General features: G+C 37.6%; 1 protein-coding gene across 10 annotated transcripts in view; it reads left to right on the top strand.

The window, feature by feature from the left end:
* AHCYL2 (adenosylhomocysteinase like 2) overlaps positions 1-18032 on the top strand; it is a 162547-nt gene that overhangs the window by 135222 nt on the left and 9293 nt on the right. For all 10 annotated transcript variants that reach the window (XM_026010802.2, XM_026010807.2, XM_072764085.1 and 7 more), the window contains 8 exons: positions 550-652; positions 1484-1578; positions 4393-4499; positions 6134-6250; positions 9013-9076; positions 9569-9657; positions 11202-11272; positions 13376-13470. In XM_026010802.2, the coding sequence (XP_025866587.1) occupies positions 550-652; positions 1484-1578; positions 4393-4499; positions 6134-6250; positions 9013-9076; positions 9569-9657; positions 11202-11272; positions 13376-13470 (741 nt within the window). The remainder of the gene's footprint in view (positions 1-549; positions 653-1483; positions 1579-4392; positions 4500-6133; positions 6251-9012; positions 9077-9568; positions 9658-11201; positions 11273-13375; positions 13471-18032) is intronic.

Genomic DNA, 18032 nt, shown 5'->3' with positions numbered 1-18032 from the left:
GTCTTCTACATCTTCAGAAGAAGCAGAACTATAAATTGGTGGTTTTTCAAAAATGTTCTGGCTATAAAATTCTTGGCTTAATTAAGTCTTATAAGGAAGCCCAAATATATGAAATAGGTAAAAAAGCAAAGAGCTCAGCTGGAGCCTTCCCCATGCCTACCCCTACCATTGCCCTCTGTTCAAAATTTCTATACAATTTGAAAGTCACTGGCTGGGGATACCTGGGTGGCTCAGTGGTTTAGCCCCTGCCTTCAGCCCAGTGCGTGATCCTGGAGTCCTGGCATCGAGGCCCACGTTGGGCTCCCTGCATGGAGCCTGCTTCTCCCTCTGCCTGTATCTCTGCCTCTCTCTCGCTCTCTCTCTCTCTCTCTCTCTCTCTCTCTCTCCCCCGGTGTCTCTCATGAATAAATTAAAAAAAAAAAAAAAGAAAGAAAGTCACTGGCCTCAGTTATTCCTGATAAACTTATTCATTGTCAAATGTATAGACTTAATCTCCTTGACCAATTGTTTGGCCAGCCTTGTTGATCTCCCGTTTTCTGTTTAATATAGGTGCTTATGGAAACTCTGGGTGCACTGGGGGCACAGTGCCGATGGGCAGCCTGCAACATCTATTCCACTCTCAATGAAGTGGCTGCTGCTCTAGCAGAAAGTGGTAAGGTCTTTTAATTGTCTTCTGTGTCTTTGGCTAAAGTAAGTCTCTGAAAAGTTCCATGGATTCAACATAAATCTTTAAGAGAGATTGACATTAAAGGAGCCATCTTGGGGGAAATGGATCCCTATTCTTGTGAGTTTGCTCTCCTTCTGGGCTTCTCTTGTTAAATATGATGTAGGTAACTTTGTTTTACAGTTAGCAAATATCTTCTTATGCCTAAAATTCCCTTATTAGTTAATGCTTTGCCTTGTCTTGCTAATATTAGAGCACAGTGAATACTGTTCATTATCTAAGGTAATATGGATTAAAAAAGAAAGTGCTTCAGGCATAGTTTTGTAGTCCTCCTGATTTTTCAGCAATTTGCCCTGATTTAATGTCTGGTGTTTCTACTTCAGCAGTAAAAAGGACTTGGCCTGGCAGATTAATATTTGGGTTGATTAATATCAGGGTTCTCCTGATAAAGGTGGAATGACCAAAGTATAGACCCAGCAAAGATCAAAGTGTAGTTGGGAAATGATGAGACTTACAGTTTGGATCAAGAAGTACTTATTTCTCATTTCCTCTTTTTTCCCTTCAGTTCTATCTGTAGCATCCATCATACTCTTTGGCCTTTTGTTTGTCCTTTTTGGTATATCAAAAGCAAAACAACCACTAAAGACAAAGGAGTGGACAAGAGGTCTGAAGACAGTGTTAATCAGTGAAGAAAGTCAATCCAAGAAGTAGAGCAGAATGAAAAAATTCAGAATTGGGGAAAAACCAGTATCTTGTCAAAATTTAGGGGCAGCCCTTCTTTCAGGTTTTAATGGTTTGTTCTTTATTCCCTTTTCTCAGGATTTCCTGTATTTGCCTGGAAAGGAGAGTCAGAAGATGACTTTTGGTGGTGCATTGATAGATGTGTGAATGTGGAGGGCTGGCAGCCAAACATGGTGGGTTAGATTTCTGCTAGCACAATTCTGGAGGAATCTGTTCAGGACAGAGTAGGGGGCTATGGCCTGGGAGAGAGTGTCCCAACAGGGAGGCAGGAAAATGCTTCCTTTTCTATCTGATGTATCTGGGCTTCCAACGGAGCTGGATGCTTATGTTTAGTGTACCCCAGGAATATTGAACTTAGCCTCAAAGTGCTAAAATTGTTGGTGCTGATCTTAAGAAAAATTTACATTCATCAGCATCATTAAAATACTGCTCAGGGTTCACGCATGGTTGGTTCAAAGCATGGTTAATGAGTGTCCATCCCCTAACGACCTTCCCCTCCAACCACAATAATGAAAATGCGCGCACGCACACGCACACACACACACACACACACACACACAGTTCCTGTGGTACTTAGCTTTTCTCTAGAATCACATGCTAAATTTATAGTAAACCTAAAGAGATTCTGAGTTCAAATTTCTTCTCTTTGTAAAAGATGACTAGGCACTTTGTAAAAGATGACTAGGCAAAAAGTTTTGTTTTGTTTTGTTTTAAAGATTTTATTTCTTTACTCATGAGAGCGAGAGAGAGGCAGAGCCACAGGCAGAGGGAGAAGCAGGCTCCATGCAAGGAGCCCAATGTGGGACTCGAACCCGGGAATCCAGGATCATGCCTGAGCCAAAGGCAGGCGCTCAACTGTTAGCCACTCAGGCATCCCAAGTTTGGGGTTTTTTATTTCGCTTCATTTTATTTCTGTTTGATTTTTGAAAAGATCAAATTTTTGAAGGCTGATAGCACATTAGATTCACAAAGAAGCAAAACACCGCACAAAGTGTGAAGCACCCCTATGTCACAAACATTTTGCATATGAAGGAGAGAAGTTTGGGGGTCAACTGAAAAAAGAATCCTTGAAGCTCTATTCCAACTATTGCTTGCTGCTACAATTTGCAGTGTAGGCCTCACTTGTTATAGAAAGAAAGAAGAAGCCTCTTTTTGGATTCTGTGATTCAGGTGACATTGCACCATGTGCTTGTTTGAGGAAGCTGGGTTAATAACCTGAAAGGGAGGGAGGAGTCAGCTGTGAGATGAGTTGCCTGTTCCCATAGAGTTTGACAGTGACCAGAAAAAGTATGACTGATAGACCTAGATGATATGCCAGGGAGTTTCTACGAGGAGTAAAACCTTAGTTTTAGAGTTGAGAACATGGGGCAGACATGGGATTGCAGTTACAGACTATAGGGTCAGCAGAAACTGCTGGAAAAGCCGATGAAGAAAATAAGATGAGGGAAAAAAACGATTGTCGTCCCAGAAAATAGAGCTAATTCGTCTTGGGATCCTGTCAAGATCTAGTACTTTTACTTGCTTTCCAACTTCAGGAAGATTCCCTGAGGGCAAGAATTTCTGTAATAGAATAACATGGTGAGAATTATGGTTACATTCATTAAATAAATATTAGGGATAGCAACTAATACTGCCTGTATTAGATGCCTCTGTTAAAGGAGAAAAGTGGACAAGAATAGTGGGTCTTAAGACCAGAAATTCCAATTGCTCAGGCTTTTCATCTCTGATTTTTTTGTGTGTGGCTAGGAATCAGAGGCTACAAGAGAGAACTCTATGAGGACTCTATACATACAGAATGGGAGGGAGAAACTCTGAGAAAGATTTTTCATTTCTCAGGGCATCTGTTTTGAGAGTCTCTACTGGGAGAAAATGGAACATTAACTTAGAGAATGGAGCATATGTATTTTAATGAGAGTCTTGCTTTGGATCCTTGCTCTCAAATAAACTGTAGTTGAACCAGAGAAGAGATCAAGAGCAAGAGTAGAAACAAAAAAGAGATTAGGTGGTAGACATGAGGTGAGGGATTTTGTGTACCCAGGGGTCCAGAATAGCATTTTGGGCACTTGGAGTAGAGTTGGTATTTGATGAGACTGCAAAATGGGCGCATGCCAGTAGGGAGCAACTCAGTTCTGTGGGAAATTCCCAGGTATAATAATTTGGAAAATCCTGCTAAGCATATATGACAGCTAAGTGAAGGGTTAAACTGCCACAGCCTAGTGCCTAAGAGCTTTCTAAGCTGATCTGTCTTTAGCTTATATATAATTCAGAAACTTTCCTCTGCTGATGAAAGCTCCAGTGGGCACAGCATTGTGTTTATCTTTAATCCTAACCTGAAATAGTGATGAGCTGTTCAGAGGCATGCTTGCACACCTACATGCTGCACAGTTCCCCAGTTATTTTTAATTTGGTTTATAGAGAGTGTGAGATTTTGCTAGGCAAAACCCTTCAGTGCTGCCTGATATTTTTGGTATGAGAGTGCCTATGCTTTGGGAGAAGGATTAACGAATACAGTTTTATAACCCATTGTTCTGGGAGGGGAAACTAATTATCTGGCTTTATTTAAACTAAGCCTTGACTGAATATATTTGAAGTCCTGAATGTAACTGTTAGAAATATGCTAATATCAAGGCCAGGCTTTCTGAATATCTATAGCGCATTCAAGAACTGGTTGTCTAGATAACCACTGAAGCCATTAGTTCATAAGAAAAATCCGCATTTCATTGCTATGTATTTTGATACAGTAAGTGTGTTATGTGGGAAGGTGATTTGGCTATAATAAGCATTACAATTGGCTTTTCACCCTTCATTGTCTTTTACTTAGAGTAATGACTGGTCATTATATTGGCTTTCAGTAACTTTGCATAACCATATGGGAAAGTTGAAGTATCTGTAAATTGGCAGTTAGAAATTGGGATAAAAGACCCAGAGCAACACTGGAATCCCTGAGACTTCAGTAAAATCAATATTATTGATGCTTATTATTGCAGATATTGGATGATGGAGGGGATCTTACTCACTGGATTTATAAGAAGTATCCTAATATGTTCAAGAAAATCAAAGGCATAGTAGAGGAGAGTGTTACTGGAGTCCATAGGTAAGATTTGACATGTGCATACCTGGTTTTATGCAGCCTAGATATTTATTCTGATAATCACATTCCTATAGAATACATTATGTTAAAAATTGAACCTGCCATGAGGTGATGAGATTTGAGTCTGCACACTTATTTTTGTTTTTTTAAAGATTTTATTTATTTATTCATGAGAGACACAGAAAGAGAGAGAGGCAGAGACATAGGCAGAGGAAGAAGCAGACTCCCTGAAGGAGCCTGATGTGGGACTCCACCCTGGCCTTCGGGATCACAGCCTGAGTTGAAGGCAGACACCCAACTACTAAGCCACCCAGGCATCCCTGCACACTTAGTTTTTATAAATTAACAATGCAAATAACAAACCAAAAATTGAGAGTGGGGACAGGTACGGAAGTGTGGTCCTCATGTTTTCTAGCCATTGTAATGAAATGACTGCTTATCCTTTTTAGATGAATTCATTCATTCCACAGATAAATTTAACTTATCTATTCCATAGATAAATTTAACTTAATTTAACTTATACAGTGAGCCAGGAACTTCTAGGAACTGTGCTAGGGTTCTAGCAGTGGTCAAAACAGCAAAAACTTGGAAACTCGTAGAGCTTATATTTTTACTTAGAGAACAAGAATTTAGGGTTCTATTTCTCAGGTGAGCAATAATTCCCTTGATAAAATTGAAATAATTTCTGATTATTTTTATTCTCTCATCAAGAACTGAAAGTATGAAATAGAAGTTTTAGGGAGGTAAATTCTGAATAAGCCACCATCACTGCTTCAATATATTGTGATCTTTTTTAATATACTGTACCTTCAGACTCTAGAAAGAGATGAATTTTGAATAAAACACTTGGTTCTAATTTTCAATTGATTCAACTTAAAATGAAACTCCTGTATGTAGACATATATATTTATAGGATGTACATGTATTGAGATTATAAAATTGAGACTATTTGAAAGTTAAAATTGTTAGTCATGGGATTAAAATAGCGCTTAAAATACCCAGGGCCTGATCTTGGAGACCCAGGATCGAGTCTCACATCGGGCTTCCTGCATGGAGCCTGCTTCTCCCTCTGCCTGTGTCTCTGCCTCTCTCTCTGTTTCTGTGTCTCTCATGAATAAATAAAATCTTTAAAAATAATAATAAATAAATAAAATTACTCTTTATAAAATTTAAAAGGGGAATACAATTAATAAGCAATTTAAAATTTTACATTTTAATCCTTAAAATTTAGAGGTAATTTGAAGATTTTCCCCAAATATCTTGTAACTAAGATCTTCATTTCTTTTTTTTTTTTAAGACTTTATTTATTTATTAATGAGAGACAGAGGCAGAGACACAGGCAGAAGGAGAAGCAGGCTCCATGCAGGGAGCTTGATGTGGGACTCGATTCCGGGTCTCCAGGACCAGACCCTGGGCTGAAGGTGGCGCTAAACCACTGAGCCACCCGGGCTACCCCAAGATCTTCATTTCTAAGTTGTAGACAGCTTTTATTTCTCTATATACACCTAATGGGATGAAACTAGCATGTCTCATGCTCTCATGCCTACCCATTCAACGTATTTCTGTAATTTGTTATGAAACTAACAGTAGATTACAGTATCTCGCTGTTTTGTGTTCTTGATTTCCCTCATCCTCAGGTTGTACCAGCTATCCAAGGCTGGGAAGCTATGTGTTCCTGCCATGAACGTCAATGACTCAGTCACTAAACAGAAATTTGACAACCTCTATTGTTGCCGTGAATCAATTCTAGATGGGTAATGTTTTATTATCTTTGAAATGAACTTGAGTTATTGAATTGAGGTTCTGAGTTTGGGTTTTGGTTATTTCTGGTAATGATTCATGTAGCACCTCTGGATCTACCACTATAACATAACTCAAAAATGAATGAATGAATGAATAAAAGTAACATAACTCAATATTTTGTAACCCAGATCTGCCATTGCTATCCCTATGACAAGCACATCTATTTTACTTAAAAAATCAGACTAGCCTCTATCTATTGGTGGCAAAGTTTTTACTTAGTTACTGCAAGTCAGTAACTTAAAGTCATAAACAGCTAAGTATTTTTGATGATTTGGGAAAGGGCTCCTGGTATTCCTATTCTAGATCATGTTACCACTTTTAAAATTCCAACCAGCATTTAATTCTCTGGCCATCTGGAAAGTTGAGGTGAGCAAAGGGTCAATCCCAGAGGCATAGCCAGTTTTTCAAATCTGTAGGGATTATAAATCTGACAAAATCTACTTAGGTATATACCAAATACTGTGTTCTTCTAGTGCCCAGTTGCAGTTTCTACACTTGTGTCTTGATATTCCTTCATCCTTGTTCAGAAGACTCAGTAATACCCTATGTGAAACCATTAAGTTGGTTTAGAATATTGCCAAGCCAAATGGTTTCCATCATGTTTAGGTTAATGGAAAAGCTAAGAAAAGGCCTGTGGGCCACATTATTAACCAGTCTGGACCCGAGGCAGTTTGCAACACCACAGGTGTTAGAGCCAGAAGGCCTCGCTTTGTTCAACTGTTGGCTGTATCATTTAGGTCTTAGAATAGTTATTTAACCTCTCTGCACCTATTCCCTCATCTATAAAATGATGACAGTAAGACCTACATCATAGAGTTATTGTGAGAATTAAAATGAGATAAGGTAAGAACCTGGTGTTTAACATTAGTTTCCTTGCCCTTCTTTCTAGAATCCTTCTATAGAGCCAATAGTATTATCAGATAGATTGGACATTTAAGTGAATTCTCAATCCATCAGTGTGTTTATAGACTGTCCCTCGTTCTGGCTACATAAAAGAGTTATAGCTTACATGAATAGCTTTGATGAATAGCTTTGCACCTGATATCCCTTTGTGGTTTTTTTTGTTTTGTTTTGTTTTTTGTTTTTTGTTTTTTTTCCTGATATCCCTTTGGAAAGAGAGGCAGAAGAGCCCAACAGTAAAGCAAAGGAGGCTCATAAATATAATCTATTGGTTTTCTTTGCTATAATAGCCATTCCAGGACCATTCTAAACCATGACTTTTGAGTATCATAGCCCAGCCAGACTTACTCTCTTCACTCAACAAGAAATGCTTCTGCCCTTAATTGATATATTTTTAAAAATTTGTTTATTTATATTTGTTTATGTTAACACTGTTACATTAGTTTCAGGTGTACAATATAGTGATTCAGCAATTCTGTCCATCACTTGGTGCTCATCACAAGTACACTCCTTAATTCCCATCACCTGTTTCACCCATCTTCCCACCTACCTTCCCTCTGGCAACTATCAATTTGTTTATAGTTAAGAGTCTGTTTCTTTAAATAAAAAAAAAAGTCTGTTTCTTGGCTTCTCTCTCTCTCTCTCTCTCTCTCTCTTTCTCTCTTTCTCTCTTTTTCTCTCTCTTTCTCTCTCTTTTTCCTGTACTCATTTGTTTTGTTTTTTCAATACCACTTATGAGTGAAAGCATATGGTATTTGTCTTTTCCCGACTGGCTTATTTCACTAAGCATGTGCTCTTCAGCTCCATCCACGTCATTGAAAATGGCAAGATTTCATTCTTTTTTTATGGCTGAATAATGTTTGACATTTTTTTAGTTGCACTGGGGCTCATAGAATTGTACTAGTTCCTTTTGAGGAATTGTCAAATCATTAAAAGACTGTATTCCTACTTTGCCTTTGGGGCATTTATAGAATGTTTTCAACAGCAGAGGTAAGGGTAAGTGAATAGAAAGAGTCACAAATATTTGTAGGAACTGTCTATCTCAGAATAGGCTAGTTTTAGTTGAAAACTTTCTTCTGCCTAATGAGAAATGATTCCTAGAGAAAGGACACTGGCTAAACCCAAGGAGAAACCAGAACCTATTCCTACAAGTTCTTCCAAGAGACTCTAAAAACAGTAAGGACATTTTTTCTAGCTTCATAGAGCATCAGAGACAAAGAAGCAGAGCATTTTTGAGAAAGAATCAGCCCCAGCAAGCTCACTATCTCATGTCAGTACTGGTGGGTTTCAGAGCTCTTCTCCATCTAGCTGCCCATTACCTTCTGTGTGGAATTAATGAGGGAGCTGTTGGCCCTTCTGACACTACTAAATGTAGCACTCATTTATCAGGGTTTTCTTTTATGTTCCTGTCTCATTCAATAAGGTAGAATAATGTTTCCATTAAGCTAGAGCTTTGCCTCCTAAGTAAAAAAATGTTTTTTTCTTCTATTATTTCCAAAAACTATATAACAAATGTATATATATTGCTTTTTACTTAAAAGTTACTTTGTAGTCTACAGCTTCTTCCCTTCTGTACCACTCCCAAGACAAGAGGAAAAAAGAGAAAGAGCCCTCCCATATAGATGGAATTGATTGGATAGCATGAAGTGAGAAAATACATATTTTATTCAACCTTTCTTTCTAGTTATTAGATAACATAGAAACCAGGCTTTCTTTCAAAATGGAACAAACATACATAAAAACAAAGGGACCCAATCTAACCTTAAAGGAGAAACGAGAAGATTTTCTGATTTAATGGTTTTTCTTCCCCTAGACTTAAAAGGACAACAGACATGATGTTTGGTGGAAAGCAGGTGGTGGTCTGTGGCTATGGAGAGGTAAAGCTTAATTTTGTCACTTCCTAGGTGTATAAAATGTTATTTTGGTAAAATATTTTAATATTTGACTTTTTAATTTAATGAATGTGAGAATACATTCACTCACCACTCTCTAGGTGGGGAAAAAGGTAACTTTAGAGGCCCTCTGGTTAAAATACAATCTTTCTTTTTCCCTTTGCATTTTTGCCATTTTTTCTTAAGTTGATTTTCTGGCTTGTTCCAGTGCACTGTTAGTGTTGTTCTCTTAGCTTGTGTTTTGGTTATAAATTGTGAATGTGGGTGTTCTTATGTACATGCATGTGCTAAACAGGGGCTAGGAGTTTGTTTATGAACTGCATTCATTTATTTGTTTTTTCTTGTTTTTCCCCAAGCATAAATCTATTCAGTGAAATTCCTTTTGGGGGCGGAAAATGGGGCACCGTTTACCAGAAGCTTTGAGATGTTGTTTTCTCACTGACTTTCCTTATTATATGTACTTTCTCTCCTCTTCAGGTGGGGAAAGGGTGCTGTGCTGCTCTAAAAGCCATGGGCTCTATTGTGTATGTAACTGAGATCGATCCCATCTGTGCTCTTCAAGCCTGGTAAGCACGCAAAAGAGACTAGCTTTTTCCTCTATGCCATCATTATTGAGATCTTGTAATTGTCGCCAAAGAACGGCCTGGTTAATGCCACATTTTATCTTGGGGATCCCAGGTCCTGAGAGATGCTGCTATTAACTATAAGCTCCTCTCTTTTAAAGATCAAGTAGCTTTGCTCTGAGGAAGCAGAAACTATCAGAGAAGCTAAAATTTTGAATTCCTGTGGAAATAATAAGAGGAGATGCCTTGAGCCAAAGAACAAGTAACTCCTTATCTTCTCCATGTATAATCCTCCTTTTTTTTGAAGTATGCTCTATGCCCAATGTGAGACTTAAACTCACAGACTCCAAGATCAAGAATTGCATGCTCCACCATCTGAGCCAGCCAGGCACCCCAACCCTTCTCCCTTTGAAAACAATGATCAAAAAAGAAATAAGTTGACATCAGATCCTTTCTGATGTGATGCACTAAAAACAACACTTCTGTGGTATTCTTCCCCTAAATGTATAACCTGATTCGCATCAGGAGGAAACATCAGGCATATCCAAATAAGATCTACTGTCTCTGAGTGAAAGGTATATGGTAGTTTGTACTATTTTTGTAATTCCTAAGTTTGAAATTATTTCAAAATTAAAGGTTTAAAAATAGGGGCAGCCCCAGTGGCCCAGCGGTTTAGCGCTGCCTTCGGCCCAGGGTGTGATCCTGGAGACCCGGGATCAAGTCCCACGCGGTGCTCCCTGCATGGAGCCTGCTTCTCCCTCTGCCTGTGTCTCTGCCTCTCTCTCTCTCTCTCTCTCTCTCTCTCTGTCATGAATAAATACATCTTTAAAAAAAAAAAAAGGTTAAAAAATAGTTCCTGTCTCATCCATAAAATGTAGTTAATGATGCCTACCTTAAAGAGTTGCAAAAGTTCAGTAATTATATAATTGTTACATATGATTATATATCATATAATAAATATATAATTCCATAAAATATAGAACTGCTGTCACATAATAAATGCTCACTAAATGGTAGATATTATTAAAATTGCTTCTTGCCATCCTCAGCAGAATGGAAATACCAGTTTCTAAAAACTATTGCAGAGCTGCAGTGTCTGTAGCCTCCATAACCCACCCAGTCTTGAAAGATTGAAAGGAACAATCAGAAAAGTAAGAGGAAAACCAGGAGAGAACAGTGTCATGGACTTTGTTCTTTGTTCTTGGTATCCAAGAGATTGTTGATGATCTTGGGGAGAGTAGTTTCAATGGGATAAGATTCAGTGGCTAAATTGCACTTTCTAGAAACTCAGTTTGGGAATCTAATGGTAACCTCTGGCTCCCTGTTTTTAGGAAGATTTAAGTTGCAGTGATGCAAAGGAACCTTTATTTCTGTCCTGTATGAACTAAGGAGATGGTTTGAATTTTTCACTGCTAAGAATAATATAGCTATATCAAGAAGTGACAGTGTAGGTATCGAAGGAACTTGGTCATAGCTTTTGAGGTTCTGTGGCAAAAGGCTTCCAAATGCCTATTTTCAGGTTAATTCATGATGCTTTCTTTTTACAGTATGGATGGATTTCGACTGGTGAAATTAAATGAGGTCATCCGGCAAGTGGATATTGTTATCACCTGTACAGGTATGATTTTGACATGTACAGTGGGGTGGCACTTGGGAATACTTTCATGAAACGAGTGAAAAATTATTGGAAATGTTCTGAATAAAACCAAATTTGAAAAGCCGGATACAGATGTCTACAAAACCAGTCAATCTTTCACATTCTTCCTACCTCTTTAGAACTCTGACCAAAAGTATACCATCTAGGTCATCCCTAGAGGAAAGTTTCTCTTTAACTGTTCTATATTTCCATCCATCTACCAAGGAGATGACTAGAGATAAGTTTTATTTGGGAAGCCAGATCTTATATTTGTACATTTGATTTTTTTTATTTTGCCTCCAAAAGTAATGTCTACTTCTTCTTGGTCTCTGCAATTAAAGCAGGAGGCCTAGAGCAAAATGCATAGTTAGCAAAAGTAGGAAAGGTAGTTGTTTTAATTCCCAAAGAAGTAGATTGGAGTTTTAGAGAGAAATATGCAGAAATGGCTAGTTTCCTTGGACTGAGATACTTTGTCTTTATGATGATGGGACCACAAACTGCTAGAACACTAGTTTTTATTTGTAAAATTATATTTTAGAGGAGGAAAATCAGAATATTTGAGAATAAAAATATATTTGTAGCTTCGGGCTGAGATGAGGGCAGAGAAGAAGGACCATAAGAAGCTATTCTTGCTTCCCATCATTCCCTTCATGTCTTTTTTTTTTTATAGCTTTATTGGAATGTGATTCACAAACTATACATTTCATTCATTTTAAGTGCACAATTCAATATTTTCTAGCCAGTTCACAGGGTCATACAGTCATCACCATCACCTAATTTTTTTATTGAGATATAATTCACATATCATAAAATTTACCCTTTTAAAGTATATAGTTCATTGGTTTTTATTGAAGTCGTACAATGTCTAATTTCAGAGACTTCATCACTCCAGAAACCCCATACCATTAGAAGTCAGTCCTCATTCTTTCACTCTACCTTTCTCCAGCCCTATGCAACCACAAATTTCTGTGTTTCTATAGGTTTGCCTATTTCTTACCAATGGAATCACAGTATGTGGTCTTTTGTGACTGGCTTTTTTTACTTAGCATAGTATTTTCATAGTTCATCTATATGGTAGTATGTGTTGATATTTCATTCCTTCTTATTGCTGAATTATATTTCATTTTAAGGATATACCACATTTTGTTTATCAATTCATTAGTTGATGGTCACTTGAGTTGTTTTCACTTCTTGGTTATTTTGAATAATGTTGCTATAAACATTGTGTACAGTGTTTTTCTACAAACATGTTTCCCACCCTTGTGAATATATATCTGCCTATATATGCCTTAGAATTGCTGGATCATATGATAACTCTACTTTTAATATTTTTAGGAATTGCCAAGTTTTTCCAAATAGACGGCACCATTTTACAATTCCACCAAGAATGCATGGATGTTACAATTTCTCCACATCCTTGCCAACACTTGTTATTGTCTGTTGTTTTTATTATAGCCGTCCTAGGGGGTGTGAAATGGTGTTTCATTGTGATTTTGTTTTTTAAGATTTTGTTGTCAAATAATCTCTACACCCAATGTGGGGCTCAAACTCATAACTCCAAGATGGAGAGTCATACACTCCACCAGCTGAGCCAGTGCACCCCTCATTGTAGTTTTGATTTGCATTTCCCTAATAATTAATAATGTTGAATATCTTCTCATGTGCACGTTGACACATCTTTTGTACTTCTTTTGAGAAATGTCTTTTCAGATCCTTTGCTCATTTTTAAATTGGGTAATTTGTCCTTTTATTATTGAGTTATAAGACTTCTTTATAAATGTTGGATTCAAATCCTTTACCAGTTATATGATTTGCAAATATTTTGTCCCATTCATGGTTGTCTTCTTACTTTCTTGGTAGTATCATTTGTAGCACAAGTCTATTTTTTCTTTGGTTGCTTGCGCTTTAGGTGTTATATCTAAAAAAACATTGCCTAACAGAAGACCACAAAGATTTATTCCTATGTTCTACTAAGAGTTTTATAGTTTTAGCTCTTATATTTAGGTCAAGTTAAATTTCACATATGATGTGAGGTAGGGGTCCAACTTCATTTCTTTTCATGTGGATATCTCTTCTATTTTTAAGGTAACAAGAATGTGGTAACCAGAGAGCACTTGGACCGTATGAAGAATAGCTGCATCGTTTGTAACATGGGACATTCCAACACGGAGATTGACGTGGTAAGATTAAGTAATTCATTGTTGGGGGCTTTTTTCTCTCCTTCCCAAGAAATATAAACTGGAAAAGGAAAGAGAAGAGTCATCAAGCCATCCTAAATATGACTGTCCTAGCAGAGCTGTCCATAGTCTGTTCACTTACTAGCCCTTATGACCTGTGCTTGTGGATACCATAAAACTTCTTCCTCTCAGTCATTTCAAACGAGTCTTTTCTTCCACCCATGCTTGATATCTACTTACACTGTAAGCCATTTTATCTATCACTTTGGTTCTCTAATTTGATTATATTCACCCTAAAATTATCCAATCCAACATAACACGTGGTCCTACTACGTTGCCCAAGTAATAGTTAATAGAAGTGTTATTTATTTCTTTTCAGACTTACCAAAGTATCTCTCAGTGTGACTCTCACTCTGGTTTTAAATTTTTATGGCATTTTTCTGGCACAACTGTATTTCTCTCTGGGTATATGGCTCAAGCAAAGCATGCTTTCATCTGCCCTGAGGGCTGCTCTGATTGAGCTTCAGCATTGCCAGGTAAGGATCAGTTGATATATTGAGAGTCTTTTGGATAATATCTATTTTAAATGGTTTCTCTTTTTAACTCTGCTCTATTCTTCTGTTATTAAAAATAGCTGGAAAAACAACCGAGCAAAGCCTATTTCTACTCTTGAGGTTTCTGAGTGGCATGGCTCCATTATTCTGTTTTATCAGGTTATTTTGCTCATAATAATTAATTTCTCCTTTCAATACTGAAATTTAAATATTGAATGGTTCCCCCCCTTTTTTTTTTTATTAAGTTTCACTTATGTGCCATACTGCCTTTTTACTAGTCAAAGATATTAACATTTTTAAAACTATCTAGCACATGATTGTCCTTTTCTGAATTAATCTGCTTAGAGAGCCCCCAAATGGGAAAAGCTTAAGGGAAGTAGTCATCTCTGAGCTCTAAAGAGAAATTTTTTGAGTAAGGGAAGAGGGAAGGAATTTTCTCTGCTAAATCCTCCAGCTCTTAAATAAAAACAATTCCAAATGTAATCATGTAATTTTTATATTTTTACTTTATCTCATTTCATCCTCTTGAGTATCCCACAAGGCATTATTCTTATTCTCAATTTTCAATTGGAAAACAAAGACTTAAAGTCCATTGTTCAGTCGTGTACAGTGATCCAAAAATGAAACTGGACCACAAAAATCAGGATTTTTTTACTTCTAGTCCAGTTTTTGTTTTGTTTTGTTTTCCTGTACATTGTACTATTACCTCCTCATGATTTCTAGGTAAGCTTCAAATTGTGATGGTAATCTCTCCTCTAATGGCAATCCAGACATAAGTAATCTCTTAGGATAAAGGCCAGGAGACTACCTTCAATCATAAATATTTATTGTGTGATTGCATATGCCAGTGCTGTTCTGGATGTTTGGAGTCAGTGAACAGAACAAGCACAGATTCCTGCCCTCCTAGAGTTTACATTTTTGAGGAGGAAAAAGACAATAAACATAATAAATAAAATTTATAGTATGCTAGAAGGCAAAAGCACATGGGAAAAAGAAAAAGTAGACCATGATAAGGGGAATCAAGAGTGTCAGGTTATAATTTTAAGTAGTGGGATCAAGGTATAAATCTCATTGAGAAGGTGATGTTTGAACAGACTTGAAGGAATTAGCCATGAATGGATTTTTAGGTAAAGAACATTTCATGAGGGCAGCCCAGGTGGCTCAGTGGTTTAGCACTGCCTTCAGCCCAGGGCCTGATTCTGGAGACCCAGGATCAAGTCCCATGTCGGGCTCCCTGCATGGAGCCTGCGTCTACCTCTACCTGTGCCTCTGCGTCTCTCGGCTCTCTGTGTCTCTCATGAATAAATAAAATCTTATAAATAAATAAATACATACATACATACATACATACATTTCATGAACAGCCAGAGCAAATACCCTGAGGCAGGAGTGTGCCAAATCTGTTTGAGGATCAACAATGAGGTTGGAGCAGAATGAGCATGGGGCAGGGAAAAGTGGAAGATGGGGTTAGAGAAGAAATGGGCCAGATTTTATGGGGTCTCATAAGGTATTATAAACTCCTGATTATATTCTGAGAGAAATAGGATGCAATTGTCAGATTTCTAATAATCTGACTTCTATTATAAAAAGATGACTTTTATTTTAAAAGGAAAAGGATCTGACTGCTGTGGGTACTAGACCTAGTTTTGCAGGAATTGCTAGGTAGCTCCCAGTATCCGGCACTGATAGCCGAGGGCTATGTCTCAATTCTCTTTGTGCTCTTCTTAGGAAAAGGTATATGACTAAACTAAATGGTCCAGAAAGGCAGAGGCTCACTCAGAAGGGCTTCAGGAAAGTTAAGTTACTCAACCTTTGATGATAGTGTCACAGGGCATAGAAAATGAAATTTAAGGAAATAGCAAACTCTACTAGTAACTTAAACCAGAATGTTCATTCACTATTTAATCTGTATTGAGTAATTCCTCTGCTTTGTGCTGAATATTTATGGGCTAAAGAAATAGCGAAAAGCATTCCTGTTCTTGTGGTATTTATATTCTAGTGCAGGACACAGACAATAAACAAATAGATAGTTTCATCAGTTAGTGCCTAGTATTGAAGAAAAACAGCGAGGTGGGGACATTGAGGATGATATTTTAGTTAAGGTGATTAAGGAAGGTCTCCTTGAGGAGATTACATTTGAACAAAAACATGAATGAATTGAAGGAATAAACCATCTGAGCATTCTATTCAGAGAGAATGGTGGGTAAAAGACGCTGAGGTAGAAATAGGCTTGAAGTTGGAGAACCAGGAAAGAGGTTATTGAGGCAGGAACAGGGTGGGCAAGGGAATGAGAATAAGGCAGCTGAAGGAGGATAGTGGGTTATGTAGGTCTTTGTGGGCCCCAATAAAGACTTCAGATTTTATTCTAGGTACAAGGGAAGCTGTTAGAAGGCATTCCAGGGGTGCCTGGCTGACTCAATCAGTGGGGCATGCGACTCTTGATCTTGGAGTCATGAGTTCAAGCCCTGTGTTAGGCATATATAGAGATTACTTCTTCTTTTTTTTTTTTTTTTTTTAAGGAAGCCATTCCAATGGGAAAGTTTTGACAAGGTGACTGACAAAATCTGATTTGTTTTAACAGATTACTCTGGCTGTGTAAGAAAGAAAGTATAAAGAAAACAATTCTGGAGCTTGAGTAGTGATAGGGACAATAGGAGGCTCTTTCAGTATTTCCAGTGATAGATGACATGAGTAAGCAGTGGAGGTGATGTATTGTGAAGGTAGGTCAATTGGGATTTGCTAAATGGCTTGGATGCAGAGAGTGAAAAAAGAGGAAAGTCTCTGTAAGTTATCTGAGTGAAACGGTGAAGGAGAATGATTTAGTAAATTTTTCCAGATATTTTTATTTTTTTCAAGATATTTTTAGCAATAAAAAATGTAAGGTTTTTAGGTTTTTTTGGGGGGGAGTGTTGTAGGAATTTTACCTAACCTTGAGATGTTGACTGCTACATTTCTAGGAAGGAATAGCTCATCAAAATAGTTGGTCACTTAGAAAACTGCATTTTTTTCTGACAGATATTAATGCTGTGAATACTTAGAGAACCTGTGATAGGGATTGTACTTTTACCTGCATTTTGGCCATGTCTCTCTTTGGTTGTTTCCTTTTCTCTTGAAAACAGACCTACTTACTCATACGCATCACATAGATGGCCTGTGTGATTGTAAGCTTCACAATTCAAGTGGCTAAACCATTATGTATACATACTTTAAAAGTTTTTGCCAGCAAAAGAATTAGAACCTGAGATTTGCTATTGACTCTGCATTTCGCAGGACTAGAACCACAGTTGTTCTCCCTGAAAAAAAATTGATATGCACTGTCCAAAATCAATTTGTGCAAGCATAATAATTTACAGTGAGATATACACCTTGTTTGGCAACCTAGTAAGGAACCTTTTTCCTGATAGATTGCTTAGTGATTATAAATCAACAGAAAAGACATTGGGATGCTTTTAAGAGAAATTTTTTAAATATTTATTTATTTGAGAGAGAGAATATGCATGCAAGGGGAGGGGCAAAGGGAGAGGAAGAGAAAGAATCTCAAGCAGACTGCACAAGGAGCCAGTTGCAGGGCTTGATCTCATGATCCTGAGATCATGACCTGAGCCAAAATCAAGTGTCACACACTTAATTGACTGAGCCATCCAGGAGACACCCCATTATAAAACTGTGCAGATCATGGGAAGTCCTTCTCTCAAAGAGTGTAACTGTCCCTTAAACTTATTAGATTATGGGAGCTCCATGAACAGTGCCAGAGATAATTTAACTTAGTTTCTCTTGAAACCTTGTTTTAACTGCCCTCAGGTCTTTTACTTGCACCACAGCCATTGCAGTGCTCTAGCACACTCGTGATGTTCATAAGAAGTGTCCCTTCCTTGATTCCACCATATCTTTTTCTCCCAGGGAAGACCTCCTAAGATAGGAGACTCCTTTTATCATGGTTTTTACTCCCAATCACCAAGATTCCTTGTCCTCTGGAAGATTAAGAGTGTGAGATACTGAGAACTTGAACTA

The sequence above is a fragment of the Vulpes vulpes genome, chromosome 7 (assembly GCF_048418805.1).
Source record: "Vulpes vulpes isolate BD-2025 chromosome 7, VulVul3, whole genome shotgun sequence".
Classification (NCBI taxonomy): domain Eukaryota; kingdom Metazoa; phylum Chordata; class Mammalia; order Carnivora; family Canidae; genus Vulpes; species Vulpes vulpes.
This window is presented reverse-complemented; position numbering and strand designations above follow the sequence as displayed.